The sequence below is a fragment of the Dasypus novemcinctus genome, chromosome 3, assembly GCF_030445035.2.
Source record: "Dasypus novemcinctus isolate mDasNov1 chromosome 3, mDasNov1.1.hap2, whole genome shotgun sequence".
NCBI classification, from domain to species: domain Eukaryota; kingdom Metazoa; phylum Chordata; class Mammalia; order Cingulata; family Dasypodidae; genus Dasypus; species Dasypus novemcinctus.
The window spans coordinates 174,920,930-174,941,324 of NC_080675.1; the positions used below are offsets into that span (position 1 = coordinate 174,920,930).

The 20,395-nt window shown below is 61.5% G+C and overlaps 1 protein-coding gene across 1 annotated transcript in view; it reads left to right on the forward strand.

The window, feature by feature from the left end:
* The window catches only part of LOC131276991 (ral guanine nucleotide dissociation stimulator-like), a 55,927-nt gene extending 40,230 nt beyond the window's left edge, over window positions 1-15,697 (forward strand). The window contains exons 3-18 of the mRNA XM_058290601.2: window positions 4,034-4,144; window positions 5,244-5,437; window positions 7,447-7,813; window positions 8,053-8,115; window positions 8,422-8,637; window positions 8,920-9,023; window positions 9,463-9,547; window positions 10,675-10,752; window positions 11,202-11,288; window positions 11,690-11,722; window positions 12,051-12,172; window positions 12,341-12,439; window positions 12,756-12,951; window positions 13,144-13,359; window positions 14,663-14,777; window positions 15,180-15,697. Of these exons, the coding sequence (XP_058146584.2) occupies window positions 4,034-4,144; window positions 5,244-5,437; window positions 7,447-7,813; window positions 8,053-8,115; window positions 8,422-8,637; window positions 8,920-9,023; window positions 9,463-9,547; window positions 10,675-10,752; window positions 11,202-11,288; window positions 11,690-11,722; window positions 12,051-12,172; window positions 12,341-12,439; window positions 12,756-12,951; window positions 13,144-13,359; window positions 14,663-14,777; window positions 15,180-15,355 (2,262 nt within the window). The 3' untranslated portion in view covers window positions 15,356-15,697. The remainder of the gene's footprint in view (window positions 1-4,033; window positions 4,145-5,243; window positions 5,438-7,446; window positions 7,814-8,052; window positions 8,116-8,421; window positions 8,638-8,919; window positions 9,024-9,462; window positions 9,548-10,674; window positions 10,753-11,201; window positions 11,289-11,689; window positions 11,723-12,050; window positions 12,173-12,340; window positions 12,440-12,755; window positions 12,952-13,143; window positions 13,360-14,662; window positions 14,778-15,179) is intronic.
* The last annotated feature ends 4,698 nt before the right edge of the window (window positions 15,698-20,395 follow it).

The following is a 20,395-nucleotide window of genomic DNA, read 5'->3' on the forward strand; positions in this document are numbered from 1 at the left end:
ATGAATCAAAGCACCTTCTGAGATCAAAATGGAATGAAAGTGGAAATCAGTCACAAACAGGACCAAAGTCAATTCGCCAAGGTGTGGAGGCCGAAGAACACATCCTTACATAGTCAGAGGGTCCAAGAAGAAATCGCCAGTGAAGTTAGGCAATCTTTCGAGACAAAGAACTATGAGAACACAACTTATCAAAACGTAGGGGATAGCGCAAAAGCAATCTTGGAAGGGAACATTAGAGCCTTCAATGCCGACATGAAAAACAAATAAAGAGGTAAAGGCAAAGATTGAACTGAATGACTAAAGAAACTAGAAGGAGAAGAGCAAGCCAATCCCAAAACAAGCAGGAGGAAAGAAAGAAAGAAAGATGAGAGCAGAAATAAATGAAATTGAGAACCACCACCACAAACAACAGAGCAAATCAACGAAACCTAAAGCTGATTCTTTGAGACAAGCCCCTAGCCAGACTAACCAAAGACAAAAGAGAGAAGATGCAAATCATTGGAATCAGAAATGAATGAAAGAGGGGACGTTGTGATTGACCCCACAGAAATGAAAAGGATCCCAAGAGGATATTATGAGAAGCTTCATGCCAACAAAGTAGACAACCTGGATGAAATGGACAAATTCCTAGAAATGCATAGACCACCTACACTGATGCTACGAGAAATAGAATATCTTAACAGAGCATCACAGTGAAAGAGATTGAATCCATCATCCCAAATCTCCCAGCCAAGAATAGTCTGGGGCCAGATGGCTTCACAGGTGAATTGTACCAAGCATTTAGAAAAGAATGAACACCAATCCTGTTTAGACTCTTCCCAAAAATTGAAGAGGAGGGAAAATGACCCAAGACAGCTGATGAAGCCAACGTCAGCCTAATACCAAAGCCAGGTAAAGATACCACAAGAAAAGAAAATCAGAGACCAATCTCTCGAATGAACATCAACGCAGAAACTCTTGACAAAATACTTGCCAATAGAATCCAAGAGCATATCAAAAGACTTATACATCACGGCCAAGTGAGATTTATTCCTGTCACGCAAGTCTGGTTCAACATAAGGAAATCAATCCAAGAGGAAAAACACATCATCATCTCAATTGATGTGGAAAAGGCATTTGACAAAATCCAGCATCCTTTTTCAGATACAAACTTCAAACAATAGGAATAGAAGGAAAATTCCTGAACATGATAATGGGCATAGGTGGAAAACCTGCAGCCATGATGTGCTCATGGACTGGAAGAATAAATATCACGAAGATGTCAATCTTTCCCAAACTTGATTTATAGATTCAATGCAGTACCAACCAAAATTCCAACAGCTGTTTTTCAGAATCAGAAAAGGCCATTACCAAATTCATTTGGAAGGGAGAGTGCATCCAAATAGCCAAAAGCATTCTGAACAAGAAGAGCAACATGGGAGCAATTTCACTGCTTGGTCTTCAAAGGTATTACAAAGCTACCGTGGTCAAAACAGGAAGGTAGCAGCATAAAGATAGGCACATCTATCAGTGGACTAGAATTGAGAATCCAGAAAAACACCCTCACCTCTACTGTCAACTGGTTTTTGACAAACCTACGAAGGCCGTATTAATGGGACATAATGGGTTCTTCTACGAATGGTGCTGGGGAACTGGATATCTATGACCAAAAGAATGAAAGAGGACCCTATCTCACTCCCTACACAAGAATCAACTGAAAGTGGATCAAAGACCTAGATTTAAAGCAGATTTGAAAGACCTAGAAGAAAACATAGGGAAGCATCTTCAAGACCTTGTAGTAGGTGGTGGTTTCTGTGACCTTACGCCCAAAGTGCAGGCCACAAGAGGAAAAGAAAATAGATAAAAGGGACCTCTGCAAAATTAAACACTTTTGCACCTCACAGGACTTTGTCAAAGGGTGAAAAGGCAGGTGACTCAATAGAGGAAGATATTTGGAAATCACATGTCTCATAAGGGTCTAATATCCAGGATCTATAATGAGACGTTTACATCTCAACAATAAAAGGAGAAACAATCCAATTTAAAAATGAGCAACAGACTTGAGTACATGTTTGTCCAAAGAAGAACTACAAATGGCAAAAAAAACACATGGGGAAAATGCTCAGGATCTCTTCTGATTAGGGCAATGTAAATCAAAACCCACAAGGACTTATCACTTCACATCTATCACAATGGCCACTATTCCAAAAGACGGAGAACTCCAAGTGCTGGAGAGGCCGTGGAGAGACAGGAACACTTCTTCCCGGCTGGCTGGTGGCAATGCAGGGCGGTCCAGCCGCTGTGGAGGACTGTTTGGCAGTCCCTCAAGAAATTGAAAATAGACTCGCCATGTGGCCCTGCAGTACCACCACTGGGTCTATAGTCAGAAGAACTGAGAGCAGTGACACCAACAGACATCTGCACGTCGATTTTCCCAGAGGCATTTTTCACAATTGCCAGAAGCTGGAAACAACCCAGGTGTCCATCAATGGATGAGTGGAAAAACAAGCTGGTGAATTCACCCGAGGAAAAGTTAGGCAGCAGTAAGAAGAAATGAATTGCAAAGAAGAAGACAACGTGAATGACCCTGGAGGAGATTCTTTTAAGTAAAGCCGGCCAGACACAAAAGGGCCAATACCACAGGATTGTGTTATGATGAACCAAATAGACTGTATAACATACTGTACGATAAACAACAATTTCTACATAGCCAGTCCATTTAATTGAGAGTTGTACACTTTTATTCAATTGTGCTTGCTTTTTCCTTTTATATGATGGCTTCTATCTCCAATTCTTAAGTGGACAAGATAGAGTTAGAAATAATCAAGGCACTGGGAAGCCTCTGGGCAGGATTGGTGGCCCAGCCGCCGTGTCTGACTTTGGTCTCCTTTCCACCTCGTCACAGGCCAGACGGAGACAGCAACCCAGGAGCGCAAGTGGGTAAACGCAGACCACACAGCCCTCCCCCAGCCCTGTGTGGAGTTGGACTTGGGGTTCTGTCTGTCCCTTCCTGCTTCTCCCATGTCTGAGTGTGTGCATTCGCTCCATGTGAAACCAGACTCCGGGGCTCACGGTGTCCGCCCCCCGTGGACGTGACGCTGTCCCGGGAAGCCGATGCTAGAGTGGATCCTGCTGTGTGGTAAGGAGACTGGGGGTGGGCCCCAGTGACTAGCCTGGGCTCCCCAAAATGGAAAGGATGGAGCAGCGGGCTCTGAACCCAGCTGGATCTCCCCCAAGCTGGGGCCCGAGCCACCCGCAGCCTTCCCAGGGAGCTGTGGGGGGGACGTGTTGGCAGAACGGCGTCCAGGGAACAAGGCGATCCAGGAGAGGGGATGGACAGACGGCCGTGCAGAGGGACTTTGGCGGGCTTCTGACAGTTGAAGGGCCCAGGGGAAATGACCTAAGGAGGTGACCTCACTTCCTCGGTGACAGAACTTGGAACTCTGGTAACCAGGCACCCAGATTCCACAGGCAGCCCCTTCCCAGCTCACTTGGCAGGAGACGCTCGAGAGAGCAACATGTTCTCCTGCTGCGTGGCGCGACCCCGAGGCTGCAGCCTCTGCCAAAGCGGGAATGAATCCCCTTGCCAGCGCTTCCGACATTGGCTTAGGCCTCAGCCACGGAGCTGCTGGCCATCGGCACCCAGGAGGCACCCAGAGGTGACACGGGGTGGCCAGGGGAGCCAGTTCAGCACAGGCCACCGTTGTGCTCCTCCTGGGCAGCCCCACGTCCATCCTTTTCCCAGGGTGTGGGGGCGTGGACGGGGGACCACTGCGGGCAGAAGCGGCTGTCAGGGTTGGGGACCCGGAGGGCCTTCCCTGTCCCCTGCCAGGTCACGGGTGGGGGTGGGAAGAGGCAGCTTGGGGACATCCATGTGGACCGTGTCTATCCTGAGCCTTGAGCTCCCCTGTTCTCTCCACCGGGCTCAGGGGAAGGCAGACCCCACCTGGGCCTGCGCTGGGTCCCGGCCCGATGGAGGGCAGCGTCCCCTGCGGGGGAGGACAGGCCCCTCGCTGACGCCCCTCGGCCCGGCCGCCGGGCACTGTGTTCGCAGAGCTCCACGCAGGTGGTGGGCGAGGAGCTGGAGGAGGGGCTGGTCTACACCGTCTCTCTGAGGAAGGTGCCGGTCCATCGGGGCCCCGGCCAGGGCCGGCGCTGGTTCCAGGTGAGAGCAGGTGCCGAGGGGGGGCCCGAGGCAGCCGGGGAGCACCCCGGGGCCGTGGTCCACCCTGACCACCGCCCACGCGCTCTTCAGGGCTTTCCCACCCGAGTGGCCCCATATCCTGCTCCCCGAGGAACCTGGGACCCCCCCCAGCCCCCCAGCACACTGCCACTCCACAGATGGGGGAAGGTCCCTGCACACGTGGAGAGGGCGGGAGAGGGTCTTTAGCACAGGACGCCTGTCAGGACCGGCTGGAGGGTGGGCGCGCCGCAGACACGTGCACATCGCGCTGTTGTGTTTGCGAGTCCCCTCCTCGGCCCCACGTCCCCGGCGGCATCTCCGTGACTGTCCTTGCCCAGCTGCTCTGAGCCGTCCAGCTCTCCTGCTGAGGAGGGTTCTTGCTGTCTCCCAGAACCGCCCCCTTGACCTTCCCGGGTAGGAACTGGGCCTGCCTTGGCTGCCCAGGACCCCAGGAGGGCAGCTCAGAGCAGCCTTTCGGCCTTCGGGGCTGCTGGAGCCGAAGGTCCTGTCCCGGGGCCCTGCTGGCTCTGCTGCCCTGGACACCACCAGCAGCCCCCAGGCAGGGGTCCTCCCGGCCCCGGCAGAGGCTGCAGGAAAGGGCCGGCCGGGCAGAGGCCACGCAGACCTCCCTTTCTCCAGCGATGCCAGCTGACCTTGTGGAGGGGCAGTGGTGGGGGACCACCGGCTGTCTTTGGGGGAGCGTCCCTGCAGCCCCTGGCCCTGGCCCTGACGTTTCCCTTCCTTGTCCTGAGATGGGGTCGCGGTGGTGAACGGCATCCCCTTGTTCCTCTGGCCCCAGGACAGTGCAGTCCAGAAGGTCGTCCCTGACCAGGAGGGGCTGCATTTCCCCAGGGGCTGCTCACACCCTCGGCCATGCAGGGGCCTTTCTGCCCAGGGGCCTCGCCTTGCAGGTGTCGGCTCCCCTGCGGTTCCGCAGGAAGGTCTAGGACCTTTCTCCACTAGGGCCCGCACGGCCTCTTAGCCGCATGTCGCTCAGGCCTCGGGGCAGCAGGTGGGCCCTGGCCCTGCCCGGCTGGCTCCAGACACTGTCTGACCCCCTGCCCACTCTGTCCCACCCCAGAGGAAGAACGAGGGGGCCCTCGCGAGGGGGGAGAGCCGCGCCGTGCGCACGGTCCAGGCCGGCCGCTGGGAGGACTTGGCAGAGCACCTGGTGCCCGCCTGGCAGGAGGGCGACCTCGGCTACGTCCGCACCTTCCTGGGGACCTACCGCGTGTTTGCCTCCACCGAGCAGGTCCTGGACCGGCTGTTCCACCGGTGAGCGCCCCCCCCGCCCCTGGGCTGCTGCGCCCCCTGGGCGCTGGGCGTGTCAGAAACGCCACTGCACCTGCTGGCCTCAGTTTCCTCCTTGGGAAGGGGGCGCCCTGAGGACCAGCCCCCAGGGCTGATTGTAGGACAGACTGGGAGGGTCCATGGGAAGGGCTGCCCGAGCCTGGCTCCCGGACAGGGCGGCTGGAGGCGCAGGGCTGCTCCTGGGCAGGACTTCCCTCTCCCCAGGGAAGAGGCTCTCGGCCTCGCCCCCTTTGGACCCACTTTTCTCATTTCTCAGGGAGGTCTGCGAGCCCTTTCGGGCCTCCAACCTCGGTGTGGTCAGAGCAGGGATCCCTGTGGGCTGCCAGAGGGCTCCAGGCCCACCCCGGGTCTGAGGAGGTGCCGCTGGGGGCTCCCCCTTCCCCTGGTAGCCGGCACGTGTCTACTCAGTGCACGCGCTCCCTTCAGCACCTGGCTTCATGCAGCGGACACGGCAGACCAAAGAGCCTGCCTTCTGGGGACCTCTGGAGGGGGGGCCGCCGGCAATAGGCCGAGCCATCTTCAGCATGGGGGACACTCAGCAAACAGCTGTGACAACCTCACGGTCTCCCCTAGGTATGGAGGTGACCTCGGTGGGAGGGGCGAGCCTCGTGGACGCCTTGATGTGAAAACGTAGGTGCACCTTGGGTGAGGGCGAGGGGCTCTCATGCCCAGACCCCATCGTGGGGAGTCAGGTGGTGGGTGGCTGGGTAAGACTGGGCAGAGTCTGGGGCCACGTGTCCTCCGTCCCCTGGTCCCCTGGAAGGCTGAGCCCAGAGGGCTTCCCCCTCCCCTTGCCAACGAGTAAGGAAGCTGAGGTGGGGTCCTGGGGCACTGTCTGCACAGGAGGCCAGGGGCTCATTCCCCAGAGAAGCCCACCTGTCCTCCGCCCCCTCCCAGCCCAAAGGCTCCCAAACACCACCTCACGCAGACCCCCGACGGGAGGTGGTCCGTGGCCTGCTGCCAATCTGCCGGGGGCCTCAGTCCTGTCTGCCTCCTGCAGGGGAGGCGGGGACGGCTGCGTCCCCGTCGGGGCGGGAGGGGGGCAGTGTCCGTGGGAAGGGGAGACACACACGACACCAGGCGGAAGAGGAGGCAGCTCCTCGGGCAGACGCTCCTGGGTGGGGGCCGCGAGGGCTTGGGGCGGGAGGACGGGCCCTGCCCCCTCCACACTCACCCCGTGCTGAAGCAGCCACTGTGTGTCAGCACCGGGCTGTGGCCAGGCCAGTCAGAGCCCTGGCTGTCCTCGTGGACTTTGTGTGGAGTGGGAGGGTCCCTGGGGGCAGCATGGAGGGCAAAGCCGGAGTCTGACTGTGCTGCCCCCCCTGCCCTCAGCACCCTCTGTGCCCTGCTGGGCACCTGGATGGACCAGTACTGGGAGGACTTCCTGCAGCCTCCGGACTCTCCCTGCCTCCAGCTGCTGGCGGCCCATGCCCAGGAGCACCTGCCGGGCTCTGACCGGCAGTGCCGTGTCACCCTTCTGCTTGCACAGATGAGACACCCGGAGCCCACGGAGGCAGAGCCGGAGGGTGAGGGGCCTCAGGGTGGGGGCACGTGAGCTTGTGGGCCGGGGGCCGGGATTGCACGGCAGAGGCAGGAGCCAGCAGAGGCTGCCCTCGGGCTGCGAGCAAGGCGGAGCCCCAGACATGTCCCCTGGGAGCCTGCAGGTGGGGAGCACTTCCCTGGGCAGGATCTTCCCCTTGAGGTAGTGGGATCTTCTCTGTTTTGGAATGACACTCGGAGCCATTCATGGTGGGGAAACTGCCTCTTGTACAGCTCCTTTGTCAGCTCCAGAGCCACCGATGCCTCCAGTGCACCCGCCAGCGCCAGTTCCAGCCCCTGCGGCCCACACAGGTCCAGAGCCAGAGTCGGCTCCATCACCACCTGGACTGCCAGCTGGCGAGGTGGCGCCAGCGCCTGCCGTGCAAATAGAGCCTGACGCCTTCGACGCCGTGGCGCCAGCTCCTGAGCTGCAGGTGGCTCCAGCACCACCACAGCTGCCCCCCGCAGAGATGGGGCCCGTGCCCTCCCTGGAGCTCGACCATGCGACCCGGGCAGCCGGAGCAGCTGCTCAGGAGCCGCGGGCAGCTGCAGCAGCATCAGGAGCACGAGCTGCAGAGCCGGGGGCACGTCCAGCTGCACCTGCCTCGCCGCCGCTCCACGCATCGGCACTGCCCGCTCTCGAGGGAGAGCCTGCTCCTCCAGCAGCAGAAGCGCGGGCTTGCGAGCTGGAAGATGCCTCGGGGCCACCTGCACTGCCACCTGTGGAGGGAGCGCCAGTGCCCCCAGCGGAGGCAGAGCCGGCCCCATCTGCAGGGGCAGCCCCAGCCGCACCGCCAGCTGGCGAGAGGGAGGTGGTCCCACCGCTACCTCCAGTGCCGCCTGCACAGGTCGCTCCAGTGCCCACTCTGGAGCTCCAGCTGGTTCAGGCACCTTCAGGAGCAACTGCTCTCAAGGGGGAGGCCAGTCTGGCAGCAGCACCTGAGCCACGGCCAGAGCTCAGCTCAGCAGCAGGGCGGGCTGCCCCCCCACAGCCTTGCTGCCCCTGGCCCGGGACCTGTGGGGACCGTCTGTGTGAGCAGAAGCCTGAGCTCCTGGCCTTCCCTCCCGAGCTGGTGGCAGAGCAGCTGTCGCTTATGGATGCGGTGAGCAGCTGGGCTCGGCAAGGTGGGGCGGGGGAGCCTTCCTCCCAGCACCTGCCGCCCCAGCCCTCCCCACCCTGATCCCGAATCCTGGTATGTGGGTCCAAACCCTGGTCCACTGCCAGCCTTGTTCCCTGGGCGAGTTTCTTGAGCCCAAGCCCACACTTGCGCCTCTGGAGAGGAGACCTAGGACACTAGCCGTCTCTGCCACACGCACTGCTGTGACGATGACCCTGGCCAGCGTTCCTGAGGGCCCGCGGGATCTGAGCTGGGGGCGGGTGTGGCCGGCTGACTTGCCCTCCTCCCCAGGAGCTGTTCAAGAAGGTGGTGCCCCACCACTGCCTGGGCTCCATCTGGTCCCAGCGCCACCAGAAGGGCAAGGAGCACGTGGCGCCCACCGTGCGCGCCGTCATCAGCCAGGTCAACCGCGTGGCCGACTGCGTCAAGGCCACCTGCCTCAGGGACCCCAGCATGAAGGCCGCAGACAGGGCCAGGGTGGTGGAGCACTGGATCGAGGTGGCCAGGGTGCGTGCCGGGGCCCTCTCTGGACTCCTGGACCCCCTGCACTCTGGTGGGCTCTCGGTCCCCGGGCCCTGCCCTGCCTGGAGCACAGCCCTCCTTCCTCCTCACGTCCCCCCAGGCTCTTCCCTCAGGTGGAGCGTGGGGGTCCCACTCTGGGGCCCTGGCTTGCCCTCAGGGGCTCCGTGGGCGTCTCTTATCCAGAGGGGGAGGTCAGCCAAGGGGGCTGGAGTGGGAGCAGGGCACGCTCAGACCACCCCTCACGGCCCATTCTTTCTCCCTCCCCAGGAGTGCCGAACCCTCCGCAACTTCTCCTCAGCCCACGCCATCCTCTCTGCTCTCGAAAGGCATGTGATTGGCCTTCAGAAGAGGACATGGGCGGAAGTTTCCAGGTGGGCAGGCTTCTATCCAGGGGACGCTGGGGGGGGGGGACCAGGAGCCCCGCGGGAGGCTGGGCATCGCCCTGCAGGGGGCCTGGAGGCAGCAAGATCCGGGCAGGGGTGTCAACACTGGTGCCGGCCGCGGTCAGGCACAGAGTTGAGCCAGAGGAGAGCACGGCCAGGGTGTGCTGGTCAGCAGCCCGCTCTGTCCAGGGGACAGCTCCCCGTGTCAACACCAGCCACTCGTCAACTAGGAGTGGGGGTCCCCGCGGTGCCCGCCTGAGAGCTCAGCTCCCAAGCCCACGCTGTCCTGCTGTGCTCGGAGCTGCCCAGTTTCAGCACCACCCACCCAGGCAGTCCGGGTCCCAGGACCCGGCTACGACCAAGTGGGCTGTCCCCTGGACGCTCCCACCCACTCCCACCTTTCTCCTTCCTTCTTGCCCTCCCCCAGGGACAGCTTCCGCCTCTTTCAGACACTATCTGAGATTGTCTCCACTGAGATCAACGCCTCCCTGGGCAGCGAGCTGATCTCCCAGGTGAAGCGCAGGCGAGGGGCAGGGCTCAGGAGGGGGGCTTGTGAGTGCTTCCCTGGGTGTTTCTTTGCAAACATCCTGTCTGGCCTCTTCTGGAGGAAGATGAAGAGGGCTCTGCCTGGTTCGTGGGCAGGTGGGGGGCATCTGCACGGCCATAGTCCGGGGTTGGTGCTTGGACGCAGTCGGGGGGAGCTGGGATGTTCCAGGAGGTGATGATGAACCGGCAGGATGAGAAGTCTCCATCCGCGTGGGGGTCTCAGACCTGCGCCTCGTTACGAATGGCTTGTGTCAGAGAGCTAGGAGAAGTCTTTGGGAGATGGGAAACCACGGCGGGTCCTTTCTGACTGAAACTAGAAGCTTCCACCTAGAAGATGCAGCACAACTTCGATGTCCAGTACTGCAAGGACATGTGTCCCAGCCATGCAGCTGGAGGACGGGGCGCCCCTGCAGGCAGAACATCCTGAGTGGACCCCTGGGAGGGGGCACCTGTGTGCGGGCCTCGGGCAGCCTTTGGGTTTTCAGTCGTGTGGGCCGGGGCAGGCAGGATCTGCTCAACTAGGCCTCCCGGGACAGCCCACCCTCCAGCTCCACGGCTGGGACGACACGAGGCCCCTCGCACATCCACGCGCAGGGGCCGGGAGAAGTGCACAGCTGTTGGCAGTGGTGGGCTGTGGGGTGACGTCAGAGCAGATGAGGCCTCCGGCCGGAGGGAGCCGCCCATCCTGGGCACCCTGAGCGCATCCTTCCTTGGGCCTCCGGCAGAATGGAAGCACGAGCATCCAGCGGCGCCGCCCTCACGGCCAGGTGGCGGGGTTGACTGGAGAAAAGGAACGTGGCCGAGCGTTCCTGGGACTCCGAGCAGGAGAGCGGGATGGCCTGAGCGTCCGTTCCACTGGCGTGCACCCCCGAGGCCTCTGGACTCCCGGGAAGGGGTCAGGTCTCTGTGGTCACGTCCCAGATGTCCACCCAGGCCCAGGGAGGCCAGGCCACTTGCACCAGGCCCCCAGGGCACCTCCGGCATGTGGGGCAGCATATTTCCACCTGCCCACTTGGTCCAGGGGTCCAAGGCCCCAGGGACAACGGGGAGGGATGGAGGGCCTCACTGACCCCGAGCTGCTCAATCCTGACAGGAGGGGAACCCCGAGTTTGCCACCCTGGACGCGAACCCCAACAGAGCCTGGAAGCAGCAGCAGCAGCAGCAGGAGGGGGTGGGTGTGGCTCCTGCCAGGGGGCCAGGGCGGGTGGCCTCCAAGTCAGGGTGGGGCCCTCCTCCCAGCCAGCCCTCCTGGGCCTCTGAGTCCAGGGAGCCTCCCTTCCATGTCTGCTCCCCTGGAAGCTTGAGGGCCGGGAGACGAGGGAATCCTCGGGGCCTAGTGGCAGCAAGTCAGAGCAAGAGCCTGGAAGAGCCGAGGCTGGGGGACTGGGTGGGGCGGGGTGTGGGCTTGGCATGGAAGAAACGCCGGTGCTGGGAGGGCACTGCAGGGGAGGTTGGTGTCCTTGGAGGCTGGGTGGGGAACTTCGGGGTGACAGCTGGTGCCCGAGCGTGTGCCGGGGTGATGCTGGGTGGTCCTAGGAGTTTGAGTGTGCAGGGTGGTCAGGGTGGGGTGTCGGGGGCCCCCATGTGCCTGTGCTCATCCCCACCCACTCAACACCACAGGGTGCTATCCAGGGCACTGTCCCATGGCTGGGGACATTCCTCACTCAGTTTTCAATGGTGGACTCTGCCATGCAGGAGTTTCTGGATGTGAGTGAGCCGGGGGCCCAGGGCCGCGTGGGAAAGGGTCCCTGAGGCTTGGGAGGAGAGGCCGGCCTGAGCCCTGAATGCTGAGCAGTGGCACACTGCATCTCCCGAGAGCCTCCCGGGCGCCGTGGAGCTGGGTGCCGTGGACTTGTGGCCGCAGAGTGCACGCAGGCTGGTCCCAGGGCGTCTCTCCACTGTGCTCAGAGGCTGGGCTGGGCGGGCCCTGGGGCTCCCCTGGTGGGCCCCGCTCCTGCGCCCACAAGCCTGCCTGGGTCCATGCCTGGTCTGGGCTGCCCTGTGCCCGTGGAACCCGCAGTCATGCTGCATGACGAGGGCTCAGGGGCGATGGGCACGGCAATGGCTGGGTGCCCCCTGGTGAGAGATGTGACCTCTCTGCCTTCCAGGGGACCATGGTGAATTTTGAGAAGAGGAGGAAGGTAAGCAGCAGTGCGGGGGTGGGGCTGGGGTGGGGGCTGGACAAGAGAGAGCCTCCTGGCAGGGCCCCCCCGGGCTGCAGGCAGCTTCCCAGAAGACTGCTGGGGAGTTGGAGGAGAGAAGACAGGGCCGACCCCTCCTTCGGGAGGGTGGGGGTTCACCTGGTGGAAGGTGGACTTCCTGGAGGAGGAGCTGTGTGAACTCAGCCCTGAGGGCAGGTAGAGCGCGGAAGGCAGGGGAGGGCTGGGGAACCCAGGGGCCAAACCAGCCCCGGCCCACCGGGCATGCCCACCCGGGCCTCGGCAGTGCCTCCTTCTCCGTCTGACCCAGGAATACCAGCTAGTGGCCGAGCTGCAGAAGCTGCAGGCGCGCTGCTGCTACGACCGCCTTGTGCCCGACGGGCGCTTCAGGGCCTGGTTTGAGGCCGTGGAGCAGCTCGGCCAGAAGGACAGGTGAGGCCAGGGGGGCACCAGGCCCTGGTGGGGGCGGGAGCGCCCTGGTGGCTCCTGGCCTGCGTATGCCCTACTGCCCGAGGAGCCCGGGGCACGCGGACGCCAACTGCTGTGCAGACCCTGGGAGGGAGCCCGAGCTGGAGCCTGATGGCTGCCCCCTTCCTGTAGCCTTCTCCTGTCTCGTGAGTGGGAGCCGCCACCCGAGTCGGCCAGTGAGAGCTTCCAGACCCAACACTCCCCAGAAGGCAGTGAGCCTTGGAGCGGAGAGTGAGTTCCCCCTGCAGGGCAGGCGAGGGTGGGCTCAGGGGAGCTCCAGGCTGAGCGTGGGCTGGGGGGCCTGCCTGCCACTGAGCACCGGGATCCCAGCTCCACTCCCGACCAGCCCTGTGGCTGGGAGAGTCGCCCCCTCCCGGGCCTGTTTCCTCCTCTGGGCAGTGGGGTGGTGCGGCATGAGCTCTGGGGCAGTCGGGGCCCACTGGCTCCTCTTGATGGACCTAGGACTTAGCCGTGTGCAGACTTAGCAGGGCAGAGGTGGGCAGGCATGCCAGGGGAGGCCCCCAAGGTAAGCCGAGCCTCCATCCAGCCGCCAGGGCCCCGACGCTGAGTCCAGCGGCAGCAGCAGCACCGCCCGCTCCAGCGTCCAGCTCCAGGGTGGCCCTGACCTGGGCGGCGGGGATGCCGCAGATTCTCCTCACCCGCACGTGGCTGGCTCCTCTGGCTCTGCGGTGGAAATCCACCTGGACCACGTCCCGGAGGCCCAGGACAGCCAGGAAGTGAAGGTGACTGCCCAGCCCTGCTCCCTGGGGCCCTCGCCCTCCCGCCGCCCCTCCTGTGCCTGCTGGCCCTCCCTGTGTCCACCAGGGGTGGAGCCCCGTTGCCTCGTCCAGACCTTCTAGAGCCTCCTGGAGCTTCTCGAGCACCTCGAGCTGCCCCGAGGCTCCCGGCCTCTGCTGACCTCCCGTCCCCCACAGCCAGGGCATCTGACCTGCGCGTCGTCTCAGAGCGGCTCCAGCGTCATGTCAGCATCGGGAGGAACGTCCTCTTCCTCCTCCATGCAAGCCAGGGCCACCCGGACCAGCCGAAAGCGCCGTGACTCACGGCCGCGCTACAAACGGCACGTGGGCGACCGCTGCTTCGTCCGTGTCGCCCTGGCCGAGGACAGCGGCCACAAGGTCCAGAGCATCCTGGTGAGCCGGGCTTGTGGCTGCCCCCCAGGCCGCGGTGGCTCAGGCCTTAGGCACCTGAGTGGTGCCGTGGTCCCTACCTGCCGCCCTGGAGCAGACTTGCCAGTGGCTGGGGAAGGACAGACGGCCACATCCAGGGGCAGGAAGAGCGTGTGTGTGACGCTCAGGGCTCAAGACAGTGGACACAGGCAGGCCCGAGGAGGCGTGTGCTTGGCGGGCCGAGGAGCAGCCGCGAGGCCAGGGCAGAAGGAGCAGGGGTTGGGGGAAGGGCTGGGGCCAGAGAGGCGTTGGGAGCCAGGTCCCATCAGGCCCTGGAGCTGCCGGATGGAGCATGACTTTCTCAGGAGCCCCTGAAGGGTCAGAGCAGAGCAGGGACAGCAGGAGAGCTTTGGCCTCAGAGTTGACAGTGCGGTGCTGCGTGGAGACACTGGCCAGTGAGGGGCTGCTGCCGTGACCCAGAGGGGAGGACAGGGTCTGCCCCAGGTCGGTGGCCGTGAAGTCGTGAGCAGGGCCCAGATCCCAGATGGACGTGCAGGTGGAGCCACCCCTGCCCCACGGCCCAGAGGCTGCAGCGCTGCGGTGGTGCACAGCCGAACGGGCTGCACTTCTCTTGTGGCCAGGAGCTGGTGTGCTTGTTCTAAGCTGTCACTGAGTGGCCCTTGGCCTGAGCCCTGCCTGCATCCGGGCCCTTGTGCTCAAGGCAGCTGCACTGTAGACCTTGCTGAGCACAGCTGCCTCCTGGAGCCCAGGGCATCCTGCGGGGCCGTAGGGTGTCTTCCAGCCTCCTCTCAGACTGGGCTTGGACTGGACGTGTGTGTTCAGCCTGGGGGTTCAGTGCTACATGGAGGCCTCCTGGAGGGGCAGGGGCAGGGCAGGGGCCCTCCCCGAGGGTGAGCCCTCTCCTGTGATGGGGAGGGAGGAGGGACAGAGAGAGGCCCCGAGGTCACTCCACAGTCCCCACCCTCTGCTGCGAGGCCACCCTTTGTCCCAGGTCTCTGGGAGCCCCTAGCAGTTGTGCAGGCCGAGGAGCCAGGGGTCGGGGCTCAGCCTGCGGGGCAGGGGATTTGGACCCTCCCTTGGAAACACCCTCAAGACAGAGGTGCAGGTTCTCGTAGGAGATCGGGTAAGGAATGACTGGAAAAGAGCCCTCACTGCCTGGAGTGTCCCCGGGGGAGCAAGAGAAGACAAGGAGGCCCCTGTAGACCCAGCCCCGAGCAGAGGGGCCTCCTCGGGGTCTCTGGCAGCTGCGCCGTGGGGAGGCGGCTCCGGGACCCATGCCCTGAGGCCTGTGGTTGACCCACCGCAGGTGACTGACCAGGACAGGGCTCCAGCTGTGATCCGCAAGGCCCTGGAAGAGCACGAGCTGGCTGGGGAGCAGCCCGCAGACTACCAGCTGGTGCAGATCCTCTCAGGAGATGGCAGTGAGTCGGGGCGAGTGGAGAGGGTGGGGGTGCAGGGGTGGGCGGGGGCAGCATGGCCCCGGGCCGAAAGTGCAAGGCCCCGCTCAGGAGGCCTGGTGCGGGGCTGCCAGCAGGGAAGGCAGGCGGCAGGGGTGCTTGGGGGACGAGACCACCTCGTGGCAGCTCCACTCTGAGGCTGGCAGGTGGGAGTCAGAGTCGCTTTTGGAGCAAGAGTCCCCGCATTCAGCTGTGCCTCGGCAGAGTCTTCCCTGGTCATTCAGGGTGTCGTGCAGGCGGCTCCTCTGTGGTCCTGGAGTTGGACTGGGGAAGTCGGGTGCCTGAGCGAGGCCGGCGTGGGGACACAGAGGGTGGGGTTCATCTGTGCCCCGGAGCACAGCTGACGCCCTCTGCCCCACCCCCCAGTGCTGCAGATCCCGGACGGCGCCAACGTGTATTACGCTATGGAGCCCTCGCGTGATTATCGGTTTCTTCTCCTGAGGAAGAGCACGCCCCTGGACGCCGAGGTCAAGGAGAGGGCGCTCTCAGCCCTTCGGGGGAGTCGGCAGAAGGGGCCCAGGTTCCGAAAGGAGAAACTGTAACTGGCCCCAGCTGCCCCCCAGCCTCAGGCCCCCTTCCCTTCCAGGTCCACCTGGCCGAGTCGTTCTGCTGACCCCAGCCAGCGTGGGCCAGGCCAGGCAGGAGCTTCCCTCCCCAGCAGCCAGTCTGTGCCACCCCCAGACTCCACTCCCACCCCTGGGCCTGTCCTGCCGCGCGAAACATGGCTAGTCGGAGGGAGGATCTGCGCGAGACTGTCAAAGAACTGAATTGAGAATCAACAGCAACAAAGACTATCTATCTAAAGGGGAGGGGCAATACCTACCTTTGTCCTTAGGAGATGTTCAATGTGAAGGTTTTATTATTAAATTCTTGTTTCCATTATAGCCTGGGAGTTGAGTTTGGTTCTTGCATTTCCTGTGTTAATGGAAATGAGATACAGGCTCTCGCAGGGCTCAATCAAAGGAGAAATCCTGCAGAGTCATCCGTTGATTTTAGAAGGGAGAAGCGACAAGAGCCAGCTGCCCCTCCCCGGGTTCCTGAAGCCAACACGGGCATCCACAGCAGAGAGCATTTCGGTGCGTTTCGGTATTCCACCCGGCGGGAGCCGAGAGCAGCCAGGAGGACCGTCGGGCCTGGACCATTCTCAAAGCCCGTTTCCTGAGCCTGGGCAGGGCAGCGGCTGCCTTTCCACCACTTTGGAGGAAGAAGGAACCTTTCCCGCTTCTTGCCTGAGGCTTTGCTTGCACACCAAATAGGAACTTGTCGTTTTCAAGGGCAAACGATAGGGTGACAGCAGCAGTAGGTAGGGCAAGAATGAGAACATAGCTGAGAATGTGGAATGCAAAGGGACAGAGGAGCAAACGAGGAGGATTCTTGGCACCGGTGCAAGGGCAGGTAGACCCGGCCTCCTCGGTGCCCCTCAGGGCCTCACGGTCCACGCTTGACCTTGGAGTTCCTGCTTTGCCATCCTCATCCCTGGCACCAGAACTCCTTTTCCTCAGGCGGGGACGGGGGTCTGAGCTGCAGCGCCCCGGGCCCCAGCTGGGCCTCCTTTGTGTCCACATCACCGCTCCCTGTGAACGAGTGCTTCCCACTGCTGTGCCATTCCCTGTGCACGTCCTTCCCCCGGAAAATCCCCGCAGGCCCCGCCTCTGCGCGGGTTCCCCGGGGCTCTCCTTGCTGGCCAGGTCCTGCGGCAGCACGCGGGAGCTCTCGATGCCAAGACAAGAGCGCTGCTTCCTGGCGGCCAGAGACCCCGCGCGGCCAGAGACCCCGCGCGCCCTGTTCTGCGGGTGGAGGGGAAGTCGGGCCGTGCGCTCTGAGTCCACACTCCCCGCTGCGTGGCTGCTGACTGGCCTCAGTGGGAGCTTGGCTCTGAGCGCTTGGGGCTGGCAGGACCCTGGGAGGGCCGCGTCCATCGGTCCACAGCTGGGGCTTTGCTGATGTCACGGGGGTGTGGACAGTTCCTGTCAGGAGGGGGTGCAAGTCACGGCCTGCTGGGACCGACGACCACAGTCTTGCCCGATTCCCCTCATGGCACGTTCAATCGCTGAGCGGCTCCCTGTCGGGGGGTGGCAGGCCCTGTCCTGAGCTCCCCGTGGGCTCCAGCCTGGCCGGGAGCTAAAGGTGGAAGCCCTGGCTCAGCACAGAGCCCAGGAGCCTGCACCAGCCTCCCGCCTGCCCCAGGTGAGGGCCGAGGGGCCCCTTCCGTCTGCTTGATCGGGGAAGGCCAACACTCTCATCGTCCACGTTCATGTGGAAATATTGGTCTGAATGCACTTTCTCTGTCAATTACAGTCTCTAGCTCCAGCGGTCACCGCGAGCTGTTGGTGCTGGATGCTCACCTCTAAAAGGGAAAGCTTCACTGATTGCCTGAGGGTTGCTGTGATATCAGTCATTGTCCCCTGACACTCGTTCCACCCAGGTAGTGGGGCTCGGTTCCCTGGGCTCCCTCACGTCCTCTCCTACCCCAGCTGGGGACAGGCTGGACATCCAGTTCAGGGATCCCGTCTGCAAACACAGGGGCTGGGAGGCCGAAGAGGAAGAGGAGGGGACCGCCTGGCCTTGTCGTCGGCCACACTCATCTGCATTCCTCCAGGTGCCCTGCTCCTGGCTGTCCTCTGTGGGCAGCACCTGGGCACCTTGACCGTGGGGAGGAGGCCAGATATCAGGTAGCCCCCCAACCCCCGCCCTCTTCACCCCCAGCTTCTCCAGGCTCTCCAAGCCCACCAAGCCCATCAGCAGCATGGCCCCCCCACCCAGCAGTGTTCCAGGTGCCCCCAAGGTCCACAGGACCCGGGAGGGACGGGGAGGGCTGGTGGCACACGGCATGGCCAATGCCTGCAAGCAGAACCATGGATGCATCGCCCACGTGTGCCCTGCAGCGACCAGCGGGAATCACTGCCCTGCGCGCAGAGTCCCCCAGTTCAACCGAGCTGGCCAGGGCCTGCGGGCGCACGCACTCCTCCATCCTGCAGTGGGAGCAGAACTCTAGAGTCCGCCACTCACACCTGTGGGTCCATGGGTGGAGCTTGGTCTTGCCAAAGACTCTCCTCTCCCACTCCGACCTGAGCACCAGAACAGAAGTCGAACCGGGCAGCAAGGAGGGAACAGTCAGCAGCGTGGTGCTGCCCTGCCGACAGGAGCCGCGTCAGCCGGGGAGGCTGCCAGGCAGCGGCTGGTGCAAGGAGCCCCCACCCCGGGGCGGCTGGGGCGGACGTCCCTGCCTGGAGCCCAGCAGCAGGCCAGCAGTCGGGAGCCGCCTGGAGAGCCGCGGGCAGGGGAGGAGCGGCCAAGCCCGAGGTTAAGGCAGTTTCCCAGATGAGCGCCCTGTCCTGTCCTCTTCCGGGGTGTGGGCGGTAGGCGTGACAGCCACACGCCCACACCCCATCCACTGGAGGCGAGCTGGCGCGTGCTCTCTGAGCGCACGCTCACATGGTTTATGTCCAGCTCTTCGGTATAAAATTGGGAAACTGACACCGAGAAAGAGGGAGCGATTGGCCCGGGGCACAGCGCTGGGCAGAGTCCCGAGTGTAAGGAGTTTCCTACCCAGGCAGAAACCTCCAGGGCTTGTCCCAGGGCCAGGAGCCAAGGGCAGCCTCGGACCATTTCCCCGGTGGAGCGCAGTCTGGGAAGATTCCTGGGCCAGGGCTTCTCCTAGAAGCAGGAGCTTCTGTTCCTCCCCTTCCTGCTCCAGGTCCCAAGGGACCTTCAGGCACTTCTCTATTTGAAAAGAGAAGGATGAACTCCAGGGCTGCAGTTTCCTTGGGATCACGGCTTTGGGCCAATCGGTGCTCTCACCCCCTCGACAGAAGGCGAGTGCATCAGGCTGCTCACAACCATGCCAGCATTTCCAGTGAGGAGCACAGAATGAATGAGTGGGCAGTCAAATGATGGTGCCACAAGATCCCTTGACCCCAAGGCAACAGGACACTCTCCCCTGGCTCCAAGTCCCCCACCGAGACCTCAAGACTCTTTTGGCAAAATGGACTAAAGAAGGACAATTCCAGCTGAGCACTGGTCTTTGCCAAAGCAAGCCCAAAGAGACGTTATTCAAACAAAGGTCAGTCTTTGACCATCAATGGTCATGGCCCAGGCCACTCAGGGTGTCCCTGCCCCATGTGTAAAGAGATGCAAACCAAGAGCAGCCCTTTCCTAGCTGCAGCATCTGCCACTTGAGCTCTTCCTGTCTCAGCCAGAGAGCGATGGCGACAACTGGCTCTGCCTACTGGACAGTGGCCTGGTTTGTGGATGCACCGAACCAGGGCATCCTTCCTTCAAGGAATGTCCCCTCCACCCAGGGCTTGGAGGACAGCATCAAGCATCACGTCACAGTCAGGGCCAGACCCAGTTGCTCCCAGCGTTGAGATCCCAGCTCTCAGAGAGGGCCGTGAAAGGGCTTTTCTGGCTCCTGCGCTGACAGCAGGGGGCAGGGCTTGTGCTGAGCTCTTCATTCAACCTGGGCACAAGCTTCTGCTGGTGGCGGCAGCCCCAGCCTTCAGCCCATGGAGTCAAGCCTCTCCACCTCCATCTCGATCTCATTCCTGTCCAACAGATTGAGTGCCTCTCCCTCCTCTTCATCATCCCCCTCCTCAGCCAGAGGCTGAAGGCTTTAGAGACCAAGGATCTTGGACATAGAGCCAGAAGCCGAAAACCAGGAAAAGCCAGAGATGGAGAGAGAGAGAAGAGCTCTTGAGAGAGCCTCGGGCCAAAGCCTGAGCTGGGGGAGCCAGGACCCTTAAGGCCAGCCTTTAGAGCTTTGAAAGTGGGGCCACAGGCAGAAGTTTGAGCCCAGGGCAGAGGAGGCGATCTGCAAGACACAGGAGAGGGCTGAGCCAGAGGAGAGTGGAGGGAGCCAGGTCGGGAGAAGGGACTCCTTTAACAGCAGATTTTGGGGGTGGCGCTTAATATACGACCAGAGACAGTTATGTTTGGGGCAGTGACTAAATAAAACAAAAATTACTCATTCAAATGTTGACAAGGAACATGAAGTAGTCTTGATGGTAAAGAGAGTCTATTCACCAAGATCTCAATGCAATCTGTAGTTTAGACAAGATTTTGTACCAATGTTAATTTCTCAGGTGTGACAAACATATCATGGTTCCTTTTTATGTAAGATCCCATTAGGCAAAGCCAGGTGAAGGGTATATGGGAACTCCGTGTCCTATCTTTGTAACTTTTCTGTGAATATAAAAACTATTCCAAACTAAAAAGTTTAAAATTGAAGACAGGGAAGCATTGGATTCCTCTAGGTTCTTGGCCATGTCGCATAAACGAATTTAAGAACATGCCAGTTTGGTTCTTAGGCCAGTAAAAGGAATTTATTGGGAAATGGAAGAAAAACATAGCTTGCTAAGAAATGGGAGAGAAAGGCGGAAATATACACCATGATTTAGCGCGGGCTTCTCTAGGCAGAGCGAGGGAGCTCTGCCTCACAGTGATTACCCTTTAAACTGTTAATTATTCCTCCCCTTTGCTAATGCTTAGGGCAGGGGTCCCAGCTGTTATTGGCTACCTCATCAATGGTGGGGGACAATGGTGAGGCCTGTTTGGAATATCCTGGGCCAAGGGGAGGTCCCAGA